Source organism: Abramis brama, assembly GCF_963993115.1.
Source record: "Abramis brama genome assembly, chromosome: 19".
Taxonomy (NCBI): Eukaryota; Metazoa; Chordata; class Actinopteri; order Cypriniformes; family Leuciscidae; genus Abramis; species Abramis brama.
Window position 1 is genome coordinate 7,034,998 of NC_139981.1, and position 27,965 is coordinate 7,062,962.

General features: G+C 39.2%; 1 protein-coding gene across 1 annotated transcript; it reads right to left on the minus strand.

The window, feature by feature from the left end:
- vwc2 (von Willebrand factor C domain containing 2) lies at window positions 1-27,954 on the minus strand. Its single transcript, XM_084094063.1, has 4 exons — window positions 27,769-27,954; window positions 22,371-23,114; window positions 19,655-19,784; window positions 1-977 (listed from the first exon to the last, which is right to left on the minus strand). The coding sequence occupies exons 2-4, from the start codon at window positions 23,037-23,039 to the stop codon at window positions 826-828; spliced, it is 951 nt and encodes a 316-aa protein (XP_083950189.1). The 5' UTR covers window positions 23,040-23,114; window positions 27,769-27,954; the 3' UTR covers window positions 1-825.
- Between the last annotated feature and the right edge of the window lie 11 nt (window positions 27,955-27,965).

Consider the following 27,965-nt stretch of genomic DNA (forward strand, 5'->3'; position numbering starts at 1 on the left):
CACAGTGTAATGATTTATTTGGAACATGAAAACACGTACACATAGAAACACGTCTTAGCAAAACGGACCTCAGATAAGAGCACGATAGAGACTCAACATAAATGCAAATATATGCAAGCAGCTTTCTTTCCTTTTTTGATTTCCTCAAATGGACATTAAATCCATTCTGCTCTGTTGACTACCCTGACATAGTGTTAGATGTTATGTGTCAGCGGCATCCTGACAGCGGCATCATCTAGTCAAAACGTTCCTCCAGACACATTGACAGCTGTAGGTGCGTTATACATTCTAATAAGATGATCCGGTATTAAACGTTACGGCATATCAAAATACAGTGGCTATAAAAAATATCATTTCACTGTAAATCAGATACTTGAATCCAATCATAATCGTAGAACCAGCACATACATAAATAAATATCCTTTATATGGGTTATAAATCTCAATACAAACTTGAAGTATTAATATAGTTGAATTCAACTCCATGCCTCCTAAGACTATACATGTAACTCTAGTGTATGAATCTCATCACTCGTCATGACGCTATGCCAACTCAGAGGCTCCGTCGTAGCGAGAGGAATGTAGCGCTTCGCACTCTCAGGTTAATTGGCCTGTCCGCTGCATGCTACGGGACACTCTGAGTTCATAGTCATGAACGGTCACAAATGACCGTGATTGATGTTACGCCACACGGTGCTGGTGTCTTGGCTGCGTGTGAGGCTCAGGGCTGGCGTGCTGAGCCCGTACAGACCACAGCTGGGACGGGTGATCCAGATCCACAGCTGTCCGGGTGAAGGCTGAGGGTCTCGAGCCCCCCGTCGCCGCCTTAGCTCGGCTGGCACTCGTTCTTGCTGCAGGTGGCCTGCCGCTCGATACGCCAGGTGCCCTCCTCGTACGTGCAGTAGCAGATGGTGCATTCGTCAATCTTCACCTCTCGGCCGGCCGGGATCACCGCCGTGTCCGCGTAGCAGTTCGGCCCTGTGCACAGATGGGAGAGTCTGTATCAAACTGAGAGAAAGCCTGTTGAAAACAGAACTGCAACGCCTGGCTTTGAGTGGCAGTAACTGTCAGGGATCAAAATGAAATTATGTCAGCTGATCTCATGTAAGTTTTATGAGTTAGCAATCAATCAAAACACAATGGTACGACAGAAGTCAGTTCTTGCCCTGCATGTACAGGGCGGCCGAGGCCATAAAAAGAAACGAAGAAGCAAATGAAATATTTAACAGCCAAATGACTTTTGAGTTGACAAATTACAAAATTGTTTAATTAAGATGGTTGTCCTGAAGTGTTTCAGCTCACATTGCTATAGGCCTAGCTTTTGTGTATAGACTAAGATGACTTAAAGTTATATAAAATTAGGTGTTATTGTAGTTGTATTTAGTGAATAATTTTGACATTTTATTGCTGTAACTCAAGTGATTATGATAATATTCGTGCCAAAATCACTGTTTTTATAAAAAAGTGAAATGTTGTTGATTATGCTAACATGTCAACAAGTGTTTGACGTACACTTGATTCAGTTGTATAACTGGACATCATTTGTTAAGTGATAAACAATGTTTCTTCAATAACACATTGTCATGTGATCATGTGTGTCTTACGAACCTATATACTACTTATATATTGTATACGAGTATAACAGTAACAATTCTTAGTTCATTTTGAATCGGACATTAAAAATGACTCACAGTTCAGTGAGTGAGTCAGTTACAGCTCAGTAACAGCTCTAAATGATTCACTTACTGAATCTTATTCAAACCAATAACTTATGAGCATGTTTTGGGGCTGTTTCATGAATCTTTTTAAAAGACTTATTACAAACAACCAGTTAATGTGAGTCTTTTTTTTTAGTGGCATTTAAAATTGGCATGCACAAGATGATATCTGATTCATTTAAAAAAAGAAAAGAAAAGAAAAAGTAAATACCATTACAGAAAAATGCTACCTAGGCACAGCTTCCAGTTAACGATTTTTGCTTCATTTTGTATCGGACATGAAAAATGAGTTGCAGTTCATGAACTTTTTTGTGTCTTGTTTTGTGTCAAAATCTTTTTAAATGACTTGTTACAAACAACCAGTTCATGTGTCTTTTTTCATTAGCATTCAACACCAGCGTGCACAAGATGGTATCTGATGAAACTGAATATGGATGCACATAAAACTTTACCAATTGTCGTTCTTTCCCTATTGCAACTAGATTTTTTTTTTTTTTTTTTTTCATATTTGTGACCATTTTAGTTGCAGTCAATCAACTCACTTCATCAAGGCAGCGGCATTTTGTCTATGCATTTAATCTTGAACCCACAGATGACAATCAGTCCTCATCAACATGGTGTTAGAGGTTTCAAATGACTATGGTACCTCTAAAGATGTTCACACTAGAGAGCACAGTTCAATATCCGGCCTTCCATTAAACATGAGTGTGTCATAACTTCAGAGAGGAGGTAATTGCTGAGCTTATGGTGCACCATAAACATTTATCAAACCCCAAGTGCAGACTTGAACCTTTAGTGTGCTAATATATAAAGCTCTTCCTTCCACGGCATACATTTTTAAATATTTTTATGCAAGTGCTCTCACAAAATGTAAAAAAATTATACAAACCTATGAGTTTAAAACTGAATCCAGCTATACTGCTTTAATAGTAAAGCTGGTCTCTGGAAATAGCTGTTGAAACTGATGAAACCAACACTGATAAATAGAAATTGGAAAATAGAAAATAGATAAATAGGTACTGTATGTAAACATCCTGCTACAGTATTCAGAGCCATGATACAATGGGTTATGCATGTGCACGACATATAAACAACTCCTTCCATGTTCATGTCTGGTCTTAACTTTCTTATCATTACTGTGAAGGCAAAAAGACAAAGAACAACAACAACAAAAAAATCCAACTATGGCCAGCTTTCAGTGGAAGATAGATTGGCACTGCTATGCCACATCATGCACTGGACCATGCAGGTCTAAAATGACTCATCAAGACAAATACTATGGCTTGTCACATTCTGAGGCATACGTTAACTGGAAAAAGAAAATTTGTCACGGCAAACTTGGTCATTGTCTAGACAACCTTGCTTTAAATTTTAAAACAGTTCAAAGCTTGAATGGATTTGGTGGTTTTTCACTACAGGACAATCAAGCCTGATTAGTTTGGAAAAAAAATAAAGCCTACTAAGTCAGAACAGCATGAAGTATTGTGTTGAGTTTGGTGAACACAGCTTGAAAGCTCTAGCAGGAATTAAGGGCATTTTACACAGTACTCGATAGGCAGCAAGCTTTGCATTCATTTGCCATATGAGAGGGTGTGTGAAACATTGTGTGCAACTGCTTCAACTCCATACTACACTTTTAAAAACAAATCCATGACATTTATGGTAAAAAAGGGACAGTAAAAACATATATTTCATGAATTAATGTAATGTTAATACTGTATACCAACCTACTTAAAGGAACACTCCACTGTTTTATGAAATAGGGCTTATTCACCATCTTTCCTGCATTTAGATAGGTGGGCAAACGCATTTTTGTCTCAGTGCATGCATTGTTTTAGTGATAGCTTAGCTTAGCATAATGAATGGAATCCTTTGTTGCCAGCTAGCATGTCATGAGTAAAAGTGATAAAACAAAAACAAAAAACTAATTACTTCTTGTGGCCTGCGTATTCACAACGAGTACAAATAGCAATGCAGATTAAGACTAGGCGATTTCCTAGGCAGATATTGACTTGGGACTATATTGGGGTGAAGCACAGGCGAAGCACTGCTACTTGGGCGAAGAGATATCACACTCACCACCAGTTCGTGTTGACTCTCATCCTCACGTCCTCAGGCTGTTGAGCGATCACAACCTCTTCCCCCTGTCGTTCTATTTCCAAAGCACGCAGCTCCTCTTCTGAAAACTCTGGTTCATAGAGGTATGGTTCTGGCTCTTGACTGTCTGAGAAGTCACCCTCCTCGTCTCTCACAAAATCCGCCATGTTCATCGCCATTCACTATGTCTACTGTAGGAAAAATAGCCAGCTACTATTCACGCCGGTATGTTGACGGAAGTTGGGGGATTTCAGGTGTTGTGTGATATCTCTGCGCCCAAGTAGCAGTGCTTTGCCTGTGCTTCACCCCAATATAGTCCCAAGTCAATATCTGCCTAGGAAATCGCCTAGTCTTAATCTGCATTGCTATTTGTACTTGTTGTGAATACACAGGCCACAAGAAGTAATTCGTTTTTTTTATTTTTTATCACTTTTACTCATGACATGCTAGCTGGCAACAAAGGATTCCATTCATTATGCTAAGCTAAGCTATCGGCGGCGCTGCCAAACTAAAACAATGCATGCACTGAGACAAAAATGCGTTTGCCCACCTATCTAAATGTAGGAAAGACGGTGAATAAGCCCTATTTCAAAAAACAGTCAGCTAGAAAAATTAACTCTAGAGAGGAGCATTTTGCTAAATATATGCACAATTTTGCATATTCATTGTATTTTCACTGTTCATCAATATTTAATGTTTAAATAAATCTGTTGTTTTTATGATATCCACCATTTAAATGTTTATAAGCTATTTAAAAAAATCTGGGTAGAAACATAATTATGTCACTAAAAATGTATCCATATAAGCAGCAAACAAATCAGTTAATTTTAACCTTTAATATTATAGTGATGTAACAAAAGGAGTTACCTGTATAGTTTGCAGCATTAGTTGAGAGAGCTTTTTTCCTTGAGAAAATTTGTCATGTATTATACCTGATAGGCCCCAATTAACTGACATTAAATCGAAGTACAACTTTTGAAACAAAATCGAATCATGAAATTTGTGTCAATGCCCAGCCCTACTATTTAATGAATGCCACTAGAAAATCAGTGAATCGATTTTGTGCATGGCTATTCTGCTGGGAACTAAACATAATAGATAAATACCTACGCAGCAGCTGCAAAAAGATAATAAAAAAATATGATCATGTGCGGTGTAAGCATCAGCGGGATACTCATGAACGGCAAGCTCCTGCTGCCTCTATCCCACTGAAAATAAACAGAGAACTTTCGAGCTGTGTAAAATGACTTTTCAATGGAAGTTACTCATCAGCTATGGGAAACCAGAACAGGATGCACGACTGTGGCGAATTTGTTGGATGAAGCTTGAAAACTGAGGTTACATTTTAAATGTTTAGTCTCAGGTTAAAAAATGTTGAAAAAAAAACAACATTTTCAAGCCAACATAATTAATAAAAAAAAATTATTCCATTAAGGAGAAATGCTACCGAGGCGCAGCTTCCAATTCCCCCTTTTTTTACATTCGCCAAACAAGGATGAATTGGTATTCATCCTCTAAAAGACATTATCATAGAAGATGGAAGACTACATAAATAAAACACGGGCACATCAATCATCTTGAATATTTGGCTGGTGCTGTCAAGACATCATCCAAGCTATATTTATAATAATTTCAGAGCAAACACTTCAGATTCCTACCTCCAAATGTCAAGACTGTGGAAGTAAAAACAGTGGATTCATCGTGAACGTTTATAGCTCAGATCACCCTATGCCTCTGTACTGTATGTCCGTTGATATTGTTGCCATTTATGTTTAACTGTTACATAAACAAACATGATTATGTATTGTCACATTATATGTTATCACTGGTACAAAGAGAGGGGGTAGACAATGCTGAAAAAGAGGAAGAAGAGGATAGGGAGGAAGATAAACGAGTTCAGTGCACGCAGGAGCAAATAAATCGGTGGAGAAGTCTACTTGCTGCATTTTGGCAGCGGAAAGGAGTGTTTAATCACGCTGAGCAGACCCTTATCCCCGCCGCCTATCAAAGCGCCGCTGTAGAGGCTAAATTCAAGAAAGAGCACCATTAAAGACTTTGGTCCATTCAGAGATGAATTGCATTCCCCATGGTACAGTGGTAATTGAGATAAAAAGCAAAGGAGGAGGAAAGAAAAGCTTGGATCCTGAAAATTACATGATCTTTTAAAGCTCATTAGAGCTGATGCTCTCTAAAAGAGCCGGGATCATAGCTCACACTGCTCTGAGAATAAGTAAAAAGAAAGCCCTCTAATGCAGTTCTTTAGTATGTATGCATTATAAATCCCACTAAATTTACTTACTTTTGTGGAAATGATGACTGGAATGGATGGATGGAGAAGGTTACATTTTATTCTGGGAGTGTCTGTGGATCGACTTTACTGAAACATTAATGAACAAATTCAACATTCTCATAATAAGTCAAGTCACACGCTATTCCACATAGACCTGAAATTTTCATGTGTGAGAAAGAAGTCTTTACATTAGAGCTGGGCAGTATGGAAATATATCTCTGCGACGATAAAATATATAAAGATTTTGCTCTATCATTTATTATTATTGTCATTGACACTTTAACAACTAAACAGTTGGGAAAAAAAATCTAATGTGTATCAGTAAATTAGATCCATGCATTTGGTCTTAAAGTGTCAGCAGCCTAATAAACCTGCTGCTGTCTGTGTCATTAATGTTAATCAAACAAAATAAGACAAAGATAAAATCAGCACTAAAGAATCTATTTCTTTTTCATTCACAGAGTGAAGTCTATGCCGTGTTTATTGCATTTGATTATTTAATTTCTGTAGTATTTCTTACTACATGTTAAATAAACCTACTGTAGGCGTAGCACAGAAAGCCTATTGTAGATCAATATTCTGCCCTAAAAGTGATCAGGCAGACCATAAGTAATAAGTAGTAAGTACTGTAAGATGTAGAGATTTAAAAATTTCCGATATTTTGGATTATTTATAAAAAACCTACTTTTGCGAACTTTTGCCCGATTAGAACCAAACCACTGTCAATAATTACCAAAAATAATGTCGAAATTTCCATTCACCTTTGCGACGGGACGCCAACATTTTTTTATGTGGGCGTGGCCACTTTTACTAAAACAGCTTTAATTCTTGAACACAATGAGATGAGAGAATTTCACCAAACTCGGTAAAAAAAGACACGGTGACTGGACAGTTTTTAATTTGTATTAAAAAAAATGTCCGTCAGATTGACTTAAAAAATTGGCATGCATTGTCTTTGTCCAAGGTGCCGTGATAGTTTATGAGGACATTCGAGTATCTAAAAAAAAAAAAAAACGGGCACCATCAGCCAATGAAGTATGATCAACTGTTAGACAAGGTTAACGGAGACCGTTCGGAACAAAACTCGCTGGGCCTGTTTGCCTCATGGTTCTAGAAGCCTGTTGGGGGCATCTTACAGCTCTGTAATCAAGTGGTGTTTCACACATATTGCTGCATCCGAAATCACATACTTCCCTACTATATAATAGGCGAAAAACATTATGTGACAAAAGAAGAATGTCCGAATTCACATACTCCTAAAACAGTAGACAAAAAGTACCCGGATGACCTACTACTTCCAGCGAGATTCTGAAGTGTGCATACAATGGACTCTTTACCATCCCATGAGGCCACGGGAGAGGATTTGTAAATGGCAGTGAAGAGACAAAACTGATGCCGGGTCCTACCGGATTTCGAGGGAGGACCTGATTTGTCAGTCGCTCACATAACAGCATGGCGAATCTAGAATGTCCCCACTCAAGAGAGTATTTGATTTCGGACACAGCCAATATTTTTATCATATGATATAGATCTCATCATTCTGAACTTTGCCTCAAGAACCACTGCTGTCAGTCAAATCATTTGTTAAATTTTTGAGAATAAAAAAATGTAAAAAAACCTTTTGTGAACTCGTCCTAGGTTTTTCGCTTAACCACTGCAGTACGATTCTCTGAACTCTTTAGGTCAATAATAATACTTTTTTTTTTAACTTTACACTTTGGATAGCTAGGGTCATTTAAAAACGGGCGTGACCAAGTGTACACAAAAGCCTATAATTCCAAAATGAAAACTCAGAACTTCACAAAATTAGGTGAGCACATATGGTATATGATTGTAAACAAGCCTGCAAACTTTTATGGAGATCGTACCATAGGTGGCACTATAACTGGGTATTACAAAAACACTATTTCTATGGTAAATTACCTGAAATTGCAAAAAGGTTATTTTTAATCTATGATTTAGGTGTTTACTGTAACGTGTAGTTCCATGTCTGTTTAGTTTCATTGTGTTTTGGTTCAATTTTCCCTGTTCTTGTTTGCCTGAGTTCCCTGTGCTTATTAGTTTCCATAGTTCCTTATTAAAGGCATATTATGCAGTTTCTGTTTTTGTCAAACAGCGACCCCTAGAGTCGCTGTGGAGTACTTGTATTTAATGTTACTGTCGTAAATACCTCACGCAGAGCCGTCTCTGCATTAACGGCCTGATCCCCTCCCCCCAGTAGGATGGAATAGAGATTCTCGTTTTCTTTTCCTTGACTCTTTCGACCGCGCTTTCTTCGTTTTCTTCGTCGACTCTGCCTTGATTCATGTCTGAAATGCGTGCTAGTGTCTTCCATAGAGGCTGCTTCATATGTTGTTGATGTATGTGACGTCGTGCCGTAAAGCAAGTCGTGATTCTGACGTGGAGATTTGGCGGGGCGCCACCTCTCAAACCTGCATCCCCCCCCCCCCCACCCCCCCACCGCCGCTTTGCTGTCGGGATGATTCGCCATACTACGAGTTTGTTTACCATCAAAATGACTTTGAAGTTGTTATATTAAGGTACAAATCTTGCATAGTGTGCCTTTAATATACATACCTGTTCTGTTTTACCTTGTTTACCTCCTGATTACTCTCTATCTTGACTTTCTGTTTAATCTCCAATGTTGTGCTCTCATTTAAACATTTACAGGCTAGCTATAAACTCCTGGGACTCAGGAATAGACTTTTGTCCACTGTAGTGGACATTATATTTTAGAGAATTTATCTGACACCATACATGTCACATGTCACAACCTGGGTGTCCTGTAAAGAGCACATTAAGGGCATATGTAATATCTTATAATTAAGCTTAAAGGTCTTAACCGCTTGAACAAGTTATATTGAAATAAGCTATATTTTAATTTGTATCTTTGTAATATTGTATGTGTCCTATTGTTTGTAATTTGCTTCTTTGTTCTTATTTTAACAAAAATAAATTAATTTGTTATTAATATTTTGATATATATCGTTACTGTGAAATCAAATTTCTCATTTTGCGAAATAAGATTTTGGTCATATTGCTTCAGACATCTGTTAAAAACATACTCCTATCCATACTTTGCTTTTCAAATCCTGTTCTCCTACTTACGGGCATCTCCTGGGCATAAAAGACTGGAAAAGTAGTGTTTCAGGAGAATGTAAAGAGAGCTGGAGGTGCTGTGCATATAAATTCACTGTCCTCTACTTCTCTCCTTCAGTATCACAGAGAATCAAGCCCCATTACAAACGGATAAAACCATCAGCGCAACAAATCCGGGCGAACATTTCTGCAGAGGAAGAAAAAAAGAAGTATTTAAGATGAGCTGAGGCCTGAAAGTGATTTCTGGGGCCCTCTCTTAAGCCGCCATGAATATTTCTCCCTCTCCCATTTTTTTTTTTCTTCTTGAAAATGCAAGTGATCCCTTTCTGCTCCCAGCACCGTAGATTTTCAGGGCTTTCGGCTCATGCTCAAAATGTTTATTGCAACCTCCTCAGATTAGCAGTGACCTGAGTGTCAGAGCCCTTCAAGAAGAGGGCTTGTTTCCCTGCTTGTTGCCAAGGCGATGGCCCACATGAGAGGAGGTCGACAAAAAGGAAAGGTCTTCAGAGGAAATAAAAAGCATCTATTCCTTTTTGTAACACATGCAAGCTATTAGTAGGGATTTTGATTCACCACAGCAATCACTCTTTTGAGTCTGTTCCTTAAAAAGGTTTGTTCAGATTCATTCACTGATCTGTTCGATGATTCTTTCTGCTGGCTATATCCTTATACCAGTAGGTGTTCATTAAATAAATAAGATTGTTCAAATGTTCAAATTCATCTCTTTTAAGATAAACAGATGAATTTGAACATTTGTATATTCCTGATGAAGGTCGTGTGACCGAAATGTTGTTAATAAATATTCATTTTAATTGCAAGTAACGATAGTGTGCGGGAGTTCCTTATCTGCTGATACGACCTATTTGGTCTTGTTATCCTACGCACTTATCACCTGCAGGTGTGCGATGGAGTTTGTTCATTAAATAAATAAAAAATATATTTTACATAATTGTGTATGGTCACTGGTCATCCACTTTTCAAAAACTTTCTCTCTTTGGGTCTGTTTACACCTGATCACTTCATGTGTTTTTACTGATCGGATATTTAATTTGTTAAATCGGTTCCATTTACACTTGTCCATATAAACGTGTCTCTGCAAAACAGATATAAATCCGATCTTATATTCAAATTTAACGAGATAAATGAAAGCAACAAGGGCTGTGTTCAAAATCTCCCCCTATACCCTCATTCACTATTCCCTAAATTACTCCACTACTATAGTCCACTTGAATGAGTGAATGAAAACGTGTTAGTGAATTCATACACTGAGTTTGTCCTTGCTGTTTAATAATCATTTTAAACTTGGCAAACTAACAGCACCAGTAGTAAGATGAAAAGATGTATCTTGAACTCTGTAATGGAAACTAGCAGGTTTAAACCTTAATTAAACAATTTAATACTCAAGTAAAAAAGGAATTTATACCTGTATGATATTACGCTGTAGCCACATTCGACCAGCGGTTTGGAAAATGAATGGATGGATGATTCAGCTGCGGGTGCCATCATCTGGCAAAATAGTGCATTATGGGTATTCTCTAGCCATTAAGGGTACAACCATAGACAGTAAAAGAAATGGACACAGCGACCCCATTGGATTCAACGGAGAAAAGTGAAGTCAATTAGAAGCTCTCACTTCCTGATGGCTGAGCGTATTGCGCAGACTCAAACTGAGCTTGACGACGTAGATGTGACGTGAGCAACCTGTCTGTCTTCTAGTAGCTGTGCCAAGAGAAATCTGAATCATTCCCTTCCGAAACTTGCAGAGACGGAGAGTGTGAGTAGGAGGTGTCCATGAGCTAGGAGCAGGAGAAACGTTTGCTAAGTATTCTGATTAATTATTTTGTCACTTTGCCTCCACGTCCCCCCCGATTGCCTGCTAGCTTCTCCTCCTGTCTATACGGTAATCTCTCTACTGTGCGACAGAGAGTCGCGTGGTTATGACGCAATCGTTAGCCTATTTTTACAAAAACTGCTTCTATGGGGCCATAACGTAAGATACAAGGTAATGGAGCCTTTTATACATTTTCGTGTTTCTTTAGAAATAAATAATGGACAAATGGAGTCTTTAAACGCCTCAGATGTAAAGTTATTCGCTGTCAAAGTGACGCCAAAATGAATGGGAGTCAATGGAATGCTAACAGCAGGTGATGGTCTGCTAAACAATGGCGGCCCCTGGGGAAGCTTCAGTTTCCAGCTGAAAGATTTCAGCTGAAAGAAACAGGCTGTGATAACTCCTTATATTAAAAAACCTAATCTAGATCAATCATCTCTCTCCAGTTTTCGCCCCATTTCAAATCTCCCTTTTATTTCAAAGATTATGGAGAAAGCAGTTTTGGTACAATTACAAACTTTCCTGTTAAATAATTCAATCAATGAAGTTTTTCAATCTGGTTTTAAAGCTTTACATAGCACTGAGTCTGCTCTTTTAAGAGTTCTTAATGACATATATTTTATCACAGATTCTGGTAAACCATTGGCTCTGATCCTCTTGGATCTAAGTGCCGCTTTTGACTTAGTAGACCACAGCATTCTTCTGTCACGCTTGGAGTCTTGTGTAGGACTTCGGGGTTCTGTCTTACAGTGGTTTCGCTCTTATCTGTCAGATAGATGTTTTACTGTTCAGTTAGGTCAATATTCATCCTCTAATAAACCGCTTAATTGTGGTGTCCCCCAGGGATCAATCCTTGGGCCGGTGTTATTCTCTCAATATTTACTTCCTCTGGCCACTATCTTTAAAAAATATGGTGTCTCCTTTCATTTATATGCTGACGACACCCAACTTTACCTTCCCCTGCAATGCAATAATGATTCTTCTCTTCAGCCACTGTTAGACTGCCTGAATGATCTTAAGGCATGGCTTTCCCTCAATTTTCTTCATTTAAATGAAAACAAAACTGAGTTTATTCTGTTCGGCCCCAAGGAAAACTGCGATTTTGACCTTGACCTCGGCCCTCTCACCCCTTATAACACAAAGTGTGTTAGGAATTTGGGCTTCTTATTTGATTCAAATTTAAAATTTGATAAACAGATTTCTGCTGTAGTCAAGTCATGTTTTTACCAACTCCGCCTTCTCAGTAAAGTAAAATCCATTCTTTCAAGAAATAATTTAGAAATAGCCATTCATGCTTTCATTACCTGTAGGCTTGATTACTGCAATTCATTGTACTATGGCAGTACTCAGGCATCTATCTCCCGCCTACAGCTAGTTCAGAACGCAGCCGCTAGATTGCTTGCAGGAAAGCGTAAGTTTGACCATATAACACCTGTTTTAATGTCCCTTCACTGGCTACCAGTCAAGTACAGGATTGAGTTTAAAATTTTATTATTTGTTTACAAAGCTTTGAATAATCTGGCACCGCAATATTTAACTGAACTTTTGGTTCCTTATACACCATCTAGAAACCTGAGATCCAGTGACCATGGCCTCCTAACAGTCCCTAAAGTAAAACTAAAAAAACGTGGCGATCGATCTTTTGCTGCCGCAGGCCCGAAGCTATGGAATAGCCTTCCGATGTTTATTAGGCATGCCCCGTCTATCTACATTTTTAAAACTCAGTTAAAGACTCATTTATTCTCCATGGCTTTTAACACTATATAGCTATTTTTAGCTATATTATTACTGCTCGCTTGTTCTTATTTTTTGTATTATATATGTATGCTGTATCTGTTTTATTTGTTCTACTGTGTTTCTTTGATTGCTTGTGAAGCACTTTGGTCAACCTTGGTTGAGTTTTAAATGTGCTCTATAAATAAATGATTGATTGATTGATTGAAAGATTTACCCCTTGGGTACAACGGTTGTACATTCGTTATTGCTGTGCATTGTGGGACTGAATGAGTGCACTCAATAACGTCCACTATGGCTTCGGACACCACTACAAATGGCTGTCCCCTCGAATAGTGCCCTATTTAAGGGTATAGGGGGGTGATTTCGGATACAGCCTTGGTCTTTTCACGATCAGATGGGGTTAATTATGACAAGTATTCTTGATGATAGCACAGTAATTCTTTCCTAAATGTAACTTTAGGAGTTTGAGATATTGGTGCAGCTTTCTCTCTGAATCTTAAAGCAGCAAAAAGCACTCAGAAAAATCACTCAATGCCAAGTTTCTTATTTACTGACAGTCCCTCAGTGAGTGAAAAGAACGCAGTGCTGTGACTGAATCCGAATGTTTTTTTCCCCCCTTTCTTTTTGAGTCCCAACATTGCTGCTGCTCGCAGATGTTCTTTGATATTCATGAACAACTGCCTGGGGTGGATATTAGCAATAGCGTTCACTTTCATCTCCCCCCATGGCACTTCCTCAAGTGTCTCCCAGCATACTCTTCCAACAACAGACCCAGGCAGTGCGCTGCAAGGGAACATAATACTTCATTCAGCAGCTAAGAAAGAGGTGCTTGCCTCTGCTCTTCATGAGCAACACATTGAGATATCAGCACTCATGACTGCTTTACAGACCCTTTGTGCTTTTCATGTGTTAACAACCACTTAAAATTAATGAAACTGTGGCTAATAGGATGAAATGTGCTCCACTGTCTTGGAGGTTTAGGTGGCCTTGCACTGTGTTTACCGCATTTTCTGCAAGCTGCTGATGCTGGCCACGGATGAATCAGCTCAGTGATGAGGCGTTCTAATGACCGAACAAATTACAAGCATTTACGTCCTTTGAATGGTGTGGTTTCTGTGACCTGAGCTAAAACAGTTGGAGGGGGGAGGCTTTTGTAGCCCCTGCTGGGTATGGCGTGGTAAGCGTGAACCGAGCACAAGATTATGATTATGAGAGAAATGCTTGCAACCCATTTAGAAATCGATTCTCCTCACTGCTTTCCCATTCAGTGTCAAGTCTGCCAACCAAAATGAAGACGACAGCCCCCATTTCTTCTTCAGCTATTATCATTTCATCCCTTAGACACCACATTTTTCTCAAAGGGCCGGTCTTTCATACAAAGGCATAGTCAATCAGATGGTAATTGACTCTTAATGGTACCAATTAAATAATCATTCTCCTTCTGATTTATTGGACAAGTCACTTGCACAGAAAGTTGGAAAGTTTCTGTATTGATCAAGGGGAGAGGGGGGAGGAGTTTTAGCTGGTTAGCACGGCTCCTTTAGCCCCTTCTTGTAGATACATTAACCGCTGCTAAAGCCATGTGAAATTAGCTGTGCATTCTGTTGAAAGAAACTTATAGCACTAATATTTCAGTACATTACTGTGCCTGACTCTTAAAAGTGTGAACTGCATTTATATCCATCTGTTGCCTTTGACGTCACAGTTTAGGATAGTTGCTAGTGAAGGTTTTGGGACTGTGTCAATTTTGAGGATAGATATAGAGATAGAATCAATGTCTCTCTCTCTCTCTCTCTCTCTCTCTCTCAAACTTGTGGTGACTTATGTTGACCAAGCTCAAATATGTTTATAAAAAAAAAAGGTTGTTGATTGTGGCCTGTGGAATGTGGGTCCACTCCACTTCAATGACTGTGCGAAGTTGCTGGATATTTGCAGGACCTGGAACATGCTGTTATATACGCCGATCCAGAGCATCCCAAACATGCTCAATGGGTGACATGTCCGGTGAGTATGCTGGCCATGCAAGAACTGGGATGTTTTCAGCTTCCAGGAATTGCTTCCAGATCCTTGCAACATGGGGCTGTGCATTATCATGCTGCAACATGAGGTGATGGTCGTGAATGAATGGCACAACAATGGGCCTCAGGATCTCGTCATGGTCTCTCTGTGCATTCAAAATGCCATCAATAAAATGCACCTGTGTTCGTTGTCCATAACATACGCCTGCCCATACCATAACCACTCGATCCACAACATTGACATCAGCAAACCGCTCACCCACACGACGCCATACACGCTGTCTGCCATCTGCCCTGTACAGTGAAAACCGGGATTCATCCATGAAGAGAATGCCTCTACAAAGTGCCAGACGCCATCGAATGTGAGCATTTGTCCACTCAAGTCGGTTACGACGACAAACTGCAGTCAGGTCGAGACCCCGATGAGGACGACGAGCATGCAGATGAGCTTCCCTGAGACGGTTTCTGACAGTTTGTGCAGAAATTCTTTGGTTATGCAAACCGATTGTTGCAGCAGCTGTCCAGATGGCTGGTCTCAGACGATCTTGGAGGTGAAGATGCTGGATGTGGAGGTCCTGGGCTGGTGTGGTTACACATGGTCTGCGGTTGTGATGCCGGTTGGATGTACTGCCAAATTCTCTGAAACGCCTTTGGAGACGGCTTATGGTAGAGAAATGAACATTCAATTCACGGGCAACAGCTCTGGTGGACATTCCAGTCAGCATGAATGAATGTGTTTGGGATGCTCTGGATCGGCGTATATGACAGCGTGTTCCAGGTCCTGCCAATATCCAGCAACTTCGCACAGCCATTGAAAAAAAGGAGTGGACCAACATTCCACAGGCCACAATCAACAACCTTTTTTTTTTTTGCCAGCCTAAGGCACACCTGTGCAATAATCATGCTGTCTAATCAGCATCTTGATATGCCACACCTGTGAGGTGGATGGATTATCTCGACAAAGGAGAAGTGCTCACTAACACTGATTTAGACAGATCTGTGAACAATATTTGAGAAAAATAGGCCTTTTGTGTACATAGAAAAAATCTTAGATCTTTGAGTTCAGCTCATGAAAACTGGGGGCAAAAACAAAAGTGTTGCATTTATAATCTTGTTCAGTGTAATTTATTCCTGTGATGTCAAAGCTGAATTTTCGGCAATTTCTCCAGTCTTCAGTGTCACATGATTCTTTAGAAATCATTATATGCTGGTTTGGTGCATTTTTATTTTTTTATTTTCAATTTTGAAAACAGTTGCTTAAATTCTTTTTGTGGAAAGTGTCTTTTTAACATTATAAATGTCTTAACTGTCAATTTTGATCAATTTAATGCATCCTTGCTGAATAAAAGTATTTAAGAATTCTTACTGACCTGAAACTTTTGAACATCCATCCCACCCTCCCTTTTGCCTGTAAACCTTCAAATTAGATTTTTTTTTTTTTAACTCGAGGCTTTGACAAGCTATTATTCAAAGCTGGTCATAACAATCTTTCATTTTCATATGAATTAATGTGTATTCTACTTTCTTACAAACAAATTGCAATTATGCAACCTGTTTTCTACATCAATTGAATTCAAATTGAGGAATTCCAAATGTCGCACGACCCTGGTGTTCTTGTGCAGCCATAAGCCAATCATCATTGCCATAATGTAATTTTGGCTCCAGAGTGATCAGTCATGGCTATTCCAGCTAAAGTGGTTGGTTCTATAGACAGATTTATTCATTTTTTTAAATCACGTACTTCTGGGGTGCTCCAGTGTCAGTCGCTGAGAACATCAACGGACCTCCTTGATGTTCTCTCATCGTTAAGTTTGTGTATGTGATTATTATCCTCATCAGAAGCAAAGTTAGAATCACAGCCGGCACCCATCCTACGGTGTCACTGCACAACGCTTTGAAGTCTTACTTTTGAAGAGTGCAAATCTCATGGGGTCAGAGCATCTGCTTCTTGCACTGCATCTGCGTTGGGAGTCTTTGTACCTCAGACATTTGCAGCAAATAAGAGGTGCCATAGCTGGGGTATCCGGGGCCCCGGTGCAGGTTTCTGCCTACAGGTTGTCCCCCTCGGTTGAAATCGTGATCACACTCGCAACTCTGTGATCCACCCCCACAAGATATGCACAAGAACCACAGGAAGCACAAACAGAGTATTAGACTGATTTTATCTAACGCAACAATTCCGAGATGAAATCAAATTGCAGACTACCTGGCAAGCGTGACAGAGCTGAGCCGCGCCGCAGTATTATGCCGCGCTGTGAAATCACTAGGCGGCTGTAATCTTGTGCGTTGAACAAAAAAGTTTCCAATCCATCATAAAACCATACAGCTTGACTGCTTGAGTGTGCACATACATTTGTAAAGCTGTTTGAATTCACAACGGCACGACTTGATGAAATTGGCCCGCTTTTGTTTCCTGGATTCCATCTCACACCCAAACACCAACTGAGACATTTGATCAGGGAGTCTTGGCAGCATCTCAGCAAATGCCAAGATGATTCATTTAAACATGTGTGCTCTTTAAAATAATTGGCCCACATCACCCCTCCCCCATTGTCCACACTACGCTGAGTTTTTAGCTGCAGAGTCAGAGATCCATTTACCAAGTCATCATTTCTTTTCTGCTGAAGGAGGCAGCGTGGCTGCCGATGCCATATTAGATCAGGATCCAGGCATACACAAGAAGCAACAGTCTTGGACATGCTGTCTAAAAGCATCTCAGCTCTATATAACCCACACTGAATCAGAAAACTTCTCCCAAGACATTGTAATGTGTTCCAATCACAGAACGCTCACACACTAACCTGAGGTCACAGCTTTTCTTTCCTCCCCCCTCCTGAAAAACACTCCTCTGGCCAAAAAGAGAACAACAGCACGCACAAGGCAGACAAAAGGTCTGTTCAGAATCCTAGTGAGTCGCATCTCTGTCTACTGCCTACATAGGCAACAGCCTTTCAAAACAGCATCTAAACTGTCATATAACAGACCACACAAATGGGGTTCCTTAATTGACTTTCAATTGATTTCAATAGTTTGATGCTAACATGTAACTATATTTTACCTGTACTTTATAAAAAGGATACATTTTTTTAACATTAGCTAAAGCATTAGGTATCAAGTATTGATGAACAATACTTTTACAGTATGTCTTAATCAAGGTTAATGTTGATTTCTAACTTCTAATACGGCTTTACATTTCAAAATGCATAAATTAGCATTAGCTCATGTATTATGAATGGACATGAATGAACAGATCATTACTGTACACTACCAAGTAATTAGTACTTTTATTCAACGAGGAATGCAAAAAAGTGACAGTAAAGACTATTCAAATAAATGCTTTTGCACTTTTCTATTCCACAATAATATTAACCAGCACAACTGTTTTCACCATTGATAATAATAAAAAAAATGTTTCTTGAGCACCATCAGCATATTAGCTATAATGATTTCTGCTGAATACTGGAGTAATGATGCTGAAAATTCAGCTTTGTCATCACAGGAATAAATTACATTTTAATATATAGGCCTATTCAAATAGAAAACGGTTATTTTAAATTGTAAAAATATTTCACAATATTACTGTAATTACTGTATGTTTGATGGAATAAATACAGCCTTAATCTTGATTATGATACTCAATGCATTAAATAATGTTAATGAATGATATCTTACTGTAAAGAGTTTTATCAATACTTTTTCAGTATTAAATGAACATTTTGAAAAGGTTTATTGATAATCAACATTTCCAAGTTCGTCAAAGCAGCTGTGTCCGAAATCACATACTCTCTTGATTAAGTACTTATTTTGAATAAGTAATTACTTTGCGACCACTAAAAAAGTATGTTCTGTATAGTATGAATGTGTGTAGAGTGAATGTAATCCGGACATACTGCATTTGTCATGTTGTCCTTATCATGTGACCTACCAGCGTCAGTTGCGTCGCTTCACTGCCATTTACAAATTCTCTCCTGTGGCCTCATGGGATAGCTCACCCCGGTATTTTTACCTACTCTTTTGTGAATAGAAGGGAAGTATGCGATTTTGGATCCAGCCACTGCATTGCCTTCTCTGCAACACATAATAAACTGCCTAAGAATTCGGCCAAAAGAAGGTATCTCAGATTCCTTGTGGTACAGCCTTCTTGTCGGGAGCGAGCCCAGTATCTCTTAAAATGCTGCTTCTGTAGGCAGCTCACTAGGTTTTGTAACAGAACTAAAAAAAAAAGGCCGCCATGCAAAGGGTGCTTTTCATGTAGAGTGGCTTTGAAAATTCTTCCTTCTCCGCGGCGGGCGCTTTGACGAGAAAGTACATTTATGTACCTTATACTTCAGTGTTTCCAGCCAAATGGAGGGAAAAAACATGCGTAAAAGTTTAATCATCTGCGCCCTAGGGCTGGAGAAAGCAGACTGCAACCGAAACACCTGCCTGTGCTAATCACCTCACCTCCTGGAAACAAGCAGAGCAACTTTGCAGGTTCATTAGTGCTATTGCTGTCTGAATAATGCATCTCGGCAACTATCTTAAACAAAGGCCTGCAGACAAATATAATATCTTTGGGTTTGCATCACCTCACTGATGGTAAACTGGCTGTTATAGAACAATGAGATGGATCCGCACGTAAGGCATACAAGAGGTGGTGAGATCTGCTTCTCTGTGCATGCTTTCTGCAAATTTTCTTCGTGGTGTGGTAATTGGATGTAGTGGACAGGAGTCTCAGTGGTCATTTTACAGATGCGATTCTAACCTAACTCGCTCGCTCTTGGGGGACACAGCAGGGGTTCTGCAGTTCAGGGGATTGCATTTTGAAAGCTGTGAGGAGGAGAATCAGAGAAAGAGAGAAAGGCTGGAAGAACACGACTACTTACCGCTCTTACACACTGGGCAGCACTGCTCAGGCTCATATTCTGGATCAACACACTCGGTCTGTGGGCAAGCGGACACAGAACAAAGAACCTCTCCACTGGCCTCACAACGGCACTTCTCGCACGGAGACACCTAGAAACATACCAGACAAGAAACAAAAACCCTATGTTGCAGCATTTATAATACTTTTAGGATTGATATGAGGTTCAATCATGAGAGCAAGAAAAACAAGAGAGTGCTTCTTTGAGGGAACTGATGAGTGTTCAATTTAATTGATGAGCATGCTTCATTTCTGCCAATCTTGGAGTATATTAACAATGCTTACCGACTTCCTTCTGGCAATACCTCTGGCATCGCTCATCTCCCTTCCTTTCTTTCCATATTTATGTCCATGGGGAACTCTGAGTCATGTCTTACCCTTGAGCCCATTCATTATGAATGAATATCAATACCTGTCTCCTTTATTTGAGTGATTCTTCAGCTACAGGCACTTTTATGTACCAAGGGTTATTTTTTTTATTAAAACTTTTTAAAAAGGTCACATTAAAACTGTCTTGGAAACTTTTTGACCATGCCTTAATTTACATTTGCTATTTTTCAAATGCCTTCAATAAATAGATTTTATTATGTAGACACAGACTTTCAATAAATTAAAACTATGATAAAAAAAGTGTAAAATATGAACCATTTCTATTTTTAAATGTTTGGTAACACTTTACAACAAGGTTCCATTAGTTAATATGAGCTAACAATTACAAATACTTCTAAATCATCTTAACTAATGTTAATTTCAACATTTACCAATACATTATTAAAAGTTGCATCTGTTAAGCAAGGAATAATTGACGACGGGCCATTGAATTATAAGAAAATAATGCACACCCGAGGTGGTAATGCGGAAACGAAGCGAAACGAAGATTTTTTTAAACTTATTGCTTACTATATTTATTGCTTTCCCCTGAAAATAATTACACACCTTAGATTAGAAAGTTCGTCAACCAATCAGATTCAAGCCTTTAACAGACCCATAGTATAATATTATTTAATGGACCTGACCTAACATGAATAGTTGTATTGTTATTTACTAATGTAAACAAAACTTTATAAAAACTGTAACAAATGTATTGCTCATTAACTAATGGTAACTAATTGGACTATATTGTAAAGTGCTTATAATTTACATAAAGTTGTATGACCATTATAATTCGACAAAATACAACTTAAGTGAGAATGGACAAAGTGCAAAAATATGTAAGTAATTATTTTTGATAGCTTGCTTTTTATGCAAATGCATAAATAGAGACAATGAAATTAGCCTTAGTAAGAAAAAGAGTCTGCCATTTTATTCCATAAATGTTTAAAATGTCATTTCCATCACTGAATAGTGATTTCAGATGTGGTGAAAATTATGCTTCAGGGAAAACAAGAGAAATTACACAATTCTGCTGTGGTTCATGTATATAAACTTTTGGACATTGTTAAAAGACAAATACAATCTATTTTTATAAAAATCCAAGGCACCAAAAGTGTCCATATGCATTTTATGAACCTAAACCAAACTGTATTCATGTGATAAATTCAGAGTCTCGTCACACAGTGGATTTCTGAAGCATTCATGTGACTCTACAGATGTCCCAGAAATCACATACTGTATATATATGAACAAACCGATCAGTTTTGCTCGCTGCTTCTTCTCTGCTACCAAGCATAAAGTACAAATGACTTTTCTGGCATTAGCATTTTCTGTGAAAAGAACCTTCTCCACACAGTCTCTCCTGAGACAATCTTTAACAAATCAAACAGAAGACAATGTGTCACGTCCAATTGTGATGGAAAATAAAATTTCACAATTCTAAAATTGAAAAGCAGCTCCCACTGAGAAGCCCACATTGTGGGACTAAACAGATATGATACCGGACTCATTTCATTCTGCAGAGGGTTTAATTGTTACCTTTGCAGTCTGCATATGTATTAGGTACAGTTGAGCAGAACCAATAAATTCAGTGCTTGGTCATCATTACCACTCTTTGTGAAAAGCACTTATGCTGACTTCTGCATTAATAAATCTCACTGCTTACCATAAAGCTCAGGTGCTTTGGATAAGGACTCCAATGACACAGGAGGAGGAACCAATGAAAATTAAATCAAGAGCAGAAGCTGTAGAAGCAGCTAATGGCTTTGTGAGACGCATGCAGTTCAAAAAGAATCATTCGTGCACCTGCTGCTAACTCTGAAGCTGATGACAAGCGTTTTTCCACCAAAGGCAAAATTAGAGAGCATCATAATAGGGCCTTACAGAAAAAAAGACCTGTCTTCTCTTACATAACACTGCCTAAGCAAGATAAGTCACCATTAGTTTCGCATAATAATTGAACTCTTCACACATTCACAGCATGAAATGCAGGAAAAAACAGCATTCTATCTTATTGCGAGCCTCTTCCCGGGGGAAAGGCTCAGGCTGAGAAAGAGTGATGGATTAAAAATGAATAAAAAAGTGCAATTTCGAAATCTAATTTTTGGCCTGCTGGAATCAATTCATAATCAAGACATGATGTGCACACATTAGATTTCTTTAATTGGGCAGAAAACTTCACTGGACCACAGAAATTCGATTCCACTCAATAATGAACAGATTCACAAGGGTGAAGATCTAAACTCAAAGTCTTCACATAATCTGCCATTAAATAAAGCATTCCTGACAAGCATTGTTGCTCTAACCTTAAACTCCTCCAGAGATGAGTAGACCTTTCCTCGAAATTCACAGTAGTTTTTCTTCTCTTTGCACTGTGGGCAGCACTGGCTGGTGTCAACACGCAGGCAACGTGGATGAAGTTTTGGACACTCTGGTTGGGCGCACAGAGGACCTTCATCTGTACACAAGCAGGGGCAGGTGGAGGGTCCCGGGGTGAATTTCTCCCCGATGGCGAACACAAACCCTGTCTCATCCATGCAGCCCTTACCCCTGTAATCGGGATACGCGTACTCATCGGTCGCATCGAGGGAGACGTTGGCCTCTTCCGTAGGAGCCTCTTCAGTTTGCTTGAGTGATTCTTGCTCACTCCAGGTTTCGAGGGTCTTACCCTGCAGTTTGGACCCTCGTCTCAAGGGGCTCGAGTTGGGTCGGGCCCTGATAGCACTGGATCTGTTCACGCCCTTGATCCCCTCCAATTCAAGATTACTCAGCTCCTCCAAACGCTGCCTTGCACTGGGGCTCAGCGCACCCTCCTTGGCCTGGGTCAGAACGCGCTCCAAACGCTCTTTCTCCCCACCCTCCGGCACCGACACAATGGGATTGCCTCGTGCGCTTGTATACAAGAGCCAAGTAACAAAGATAAGTCCTGTTGTCATGGCAGCCGAGTGAAGCATCTCACTCCTCTCCAGCAGCATAAAATTACGGGGATGCACCTGGACTCACATTACAATCCTTAAATTGCATGTATTACAGCAGAATCGTCGTCACATCTGTAAAAGAAACAAACTACATGTTTCAGCACCATGGACAGGGGTGATGTAATATCAGTCAGAGAATTTGGCTACATCAAATATTAAACAGCTTCCCAAAATCAATTCTCTTAAGGAGTGTAACACTAAACAGTGATCTACCACACTCGTTTAAACACCCAACACTGATTCTTCAGTCGAGTTAATCGTTCAGGCTGTGAAATGGATTCTGTGCTTCTGTGGATTTCATGAAAAGTTGTTCACTAACAACTACTAAGTATAATCATTCACTAAATCCAAAATAATGTGAATAATCCATCTTGAATTTATAAGCATTGCCTAACTAAATGTTCCCTTTGCTCACAATCTAGTTTCCTGCAATAGTTTTGTAGTTCAGACCATTTGCTGTCCTCCTAGTATGCAGTGGAGTATGAACAAATATGATTGCATTGTGTGACAGTTTTAATTTCTGTTGTTGTTGAGTTTATAGTCATGTTTAGTAACATGTTGCCAGAATGGATTTATTCCACAATGAACAATTAGTTGATTGTTAACCTTATTGAGGTCAGTGAGTATTTTAAAGTATTAAATTAATGCTTTTTATTACATGAGTTTGTGTGGTGAGGGTCCATGTGATGTAGTCAATAGACACCAAACACTTGGCTCTCAGTCACTTGTACATAGAAAAATGAGAAGTACAATATAAACAAGCGCAGTGTAAATGTTATAGTTACAATTACAAATTACTATTAATAAGCAGTTTCTCAATGTTTCTTTCACTCTGTTGATTTGCAGAATTATTCATGTTTAAGGAGCTGATTTGATTGATACTTATTAAATTCTAAATATAGTATGTAATTTGTTGCCATCATTTTATTGAGCAAACTGTGTTATTTTACAACGAACAGAATATTGCCTTACTGCACTTAAACAGGAAATAACCTAAATTAATATAATTACTTAAATTGTTTCTTCTTCTTCTTTTTTTTTTTTTATTTTTTATTTTTTTTAAGAGCTATACAACTTTCCTATGCTGGAAATGTGTGAAGACTGACTGGCTCGGGTGTAATCACACATAGCGACAGCAATCTTCCAATCGCACCTCCACGCATCAATTTTCACGGGGGTGATGGACACGAAAGTAAATTGCCTCAAGGGAACTTGAGTCACAGGCACTTCAATAACTCCCCTATTCTCCGTCCAGCTAAGCGCAATCAATTCACTTCAATTGAATCTGTTAAACGACACGAAGAGGTTAATCGAGGAATAGATTTTAGAAGGGAGGAAAAGGCCTCGTTGAACAAAATATTTCAGCACTATCACATGAGCAAGATTATGTTGTGAATCACAAGACATATGCTGTAGGTACAAGGCTGCAGGGAATCACAGCTGTGCTATTATTAAAGTTGCAACGAATCGGAAGTATCGACAGATCTGTGGCGTACATCTAAGTGTAAAGGATCGAAAAAAAATTTAGGGTGGGAATTCCATCCATTGGTCAAAAATGGAGGCAGATGAACACAAGCTTGCAGGGGTGGAGTTTAAATAGACTAAATGACTAGATAAATCCTGCATTCATCACTAGAGAGAAAGTCTGTTTTCACTGGAAGATACAGTTATGACATAAACATTATGAGGTTAAAACAATTGGGGAAAAAAGCAACAAATGCACAGATGAACTCTTGACAATAGAGTTCATGCATACATTTAGAAAATTGAAGAAGAATTTTCATTTCATTCATTTTAAATAACAGATTGGACCACAGAAATTAATCTGATGCTAAATTTCCATTGTGTTTATACAACAGTTCTCCAATTACACACTTCAACAAAGTCATTAATACCAATCAACTTATGTTTCAGACAAAAACTGGCCAGTTAATTTGTATATTTCTTCTCTGTCAAGTGTGCCAACTAAAATAGTTTCACAAGAAACCAATACATCCACTATGGTTTTTAACATCTACAAAGCAATTTACAGACTGAAAGCCTGACAGGAACTGTGTATGTAAGTGCATCGGAGCCGTTACAATGGTTAGTAATAATCACTTGGCTCCAGCTCCACTCCGGGTTTTGCATGTCATGCTTCCCACTCACAAGCGAGAGAAACCCACTCATGAAGAGAAAACACCCAAGGTCTGAGTTTTTAAAAAACTGATTGTCGTAAAAACTTGTATTCCCCTCTGAAGCAGTTTTTTTTTTAAAAACACTCTGTTTAACAACAAATAGTTTAAAGCTATAGTTCACCCAAAAATGAAAATTCTGTCATTAATTACTCACCCTAATGTCTTAGATCTTCTGCCGTAAGATCTTCTGAACACAAATTGGAAAAAAAAGGTTTTTTTTTTATGAAATCTGAGCGATTTCTGTCCCTCCACTGACAGCTACGCAACTAGTACTCAAGTGCATAAGAGATCGTAAAACTAATCCATATGTATTGAGCGATTTAGTCCAAAAATTTCTGAAGAGACACGATCACTTTATATGATAAACGGATTTAATTTTTTTGTAGGCATTTATCCACATATAAACATTCATCAACTCACATCAGTTGCTGTAAACGGAAGCCTGATATGCGAGAACCAATGAGGTTCATTCTCGTGTTACGCAGTACGTTTGAGCTTCCGCAAGAACCAATGAGGTTCATTCTCGTGTTACGCAGCACGTTTGAGCTTCCGCAAGAACCAATGAGGTTCATTCTCGTGTTTTACGCACCACGTTTGAGCTTCCGCAAGAACCAATGATGTTCATTCTCGTGTTACGCAGCACGTTTGAGCTTCCGCAAGAACCAATGATGTTCATTCTCATGTTACGCAGCGCGTTTAAGCTTCCGCAAGAACCAATGATGTTCATTCTCGTGTTACGCAGCACGTTTGAGCTTCCGCAAGAACCAATGAGGTTAATTCTCGTGTTACGCAGCACGTTTGAGCTTCCGCAAAAACCAATGAGGTTAATTCTCGTGTTACGCAGCACGTTTGAGCTTCCGCAAGAACCAATGATGTTCATTCTCGTGTTACGCAGCGCGTTTGAGCTTCCGCAAGAACCAATGAGGTTCATTCTCGTGTTACGCAGCGCGTTTGAGCTTCCGCAAGAACCAATGAGGTTCATTCTCGTGTTACGCAGCGCGTTTGAGCTTCCGCAAAAACCAATGATGTTCATTCTCGTGTTACGCAGCGCGTTTGAGCTTCCGCAAGAACCAATGAGGTTCATTCTCGTGTTACGCAGCGCGTTTGAGCTTCCGCAAGAACCAATGATGTTCATTCTCGTGTTACGCAGCGCGTTTGAGCTTCCACAAGAACCAATGATGTTCATTCTCGTGTTACGCAGCACGTTTGAGCTTCCGCAAGAACCAATGAGGTTCATTCTCGTGTTACGCAGCACGTTTGAGCTTCCGCAAGAACCAATGAGGTTCATTCACGTGTTACGCAGCACGTTTGAGCTTCCGCAAGAATCAATGAGGTTCATTCTCGTGTTACGCAGCGCGTTTGAGCCTCCGCAAGAACCAAAGAACCAATGAGGTTCATTCTCGTGTTACGCAGCGCGTTTGAGCTTCCGCAAGAACCAATGAGGTTCATTCTCGTGTTACGCAGCGCGTTTGAGCCTCCGCAAGAACCAATGATGTTCATTCTCGTGTTACGCAGCGCGTTTGAGCTTCCGCAAGAACCAATGAGGTTCATTCTCGTGTTACGCAGCGCGTTTGAGCTTCCGCAAGAACCAATAAGGTTCATTGTCGTGTTACACAGCACGTTTGAGCTTCCGCAAGAACCAATGATAAAAAAGCCTAAATTCAATCTGTTCATCATATTAAGCGATCGAGTCACTTCAGAAAATTTGGACTAAACCTCTCAATTCATATGGATCAGTTTTACAGTCTCTTTATGAACTTTTTGAAGCGTCAAAGTGGTGCGTAGCTGTCAATGGAGGGACAGAAAGCTCTCAAATTTGTGTTCCGAAGATGAACAAAAGTCTTACGGGTTTGGAACGACATGAAGAGGGCGAGTAATTAATGACAGAATTTTCATTTTTGGGTGAAATAACCCTTTAACCAAGAAAAAATATCTGAAGAGGAAAAAGATTAGTGGAAATACAAGACATACAGCAAGTCATAAAATGTCAAATATACTCAATTTAAATTTTAAAATTAACTTGCATAATGCATATAAAAAGCCATGCATTTATTTGAATTTCAGTCCCTGTGGGCTGGAGCCTGTTGATGCAATGCACAGGTGCTCTTCAAAGCATTATTCATATCCCCTCGAAAATCACATCTTCAGCTTCACGTTTAACGATACAAAGTGTAACTGAGGCAATCATTTGGAGTTCACATGAGGCTGAGAATGAGAGAAAGAGGCGTAGATAATGATGCGACATAAAGAACACACTAAATCTGTGTCTGCGCTGTAACACTGGCGCTATTAGCTGTAATATTCATACCACCCACATAAGTTAATTGACGTAACGTAACCCAAAGAAAAACATTTACGAAGACCAAACATAGCGAGTGCTCTATTTTATCCATGTCATACTTAATTCTTCGACTGTAAATATCAGTTCTGTTCATTTTGGGCACATTTAAGTATCGGTCATGCAACACACTATTTTGACTCATTTTAAACGTTTAACTGTAACTTTATAATGCCATTTAGATACATTAAAACTGACTAGACGTCCATACCTGCATCTTTCCGTCGGTGTTGTTGGTGTGTTTTGTAGATAGTTGTCACACAGTTTATATCGAGGCTCGTTCATCAGTCTCTGCACACTCCACATCACCTCACAACTGCGCTCAGGAAATAAGACAATTTAAATGTTGCCACTATCGAGGACGACAGGGCTGTTAATGTCTCCTCAGCTCTAGTCTGAGAACTGAAA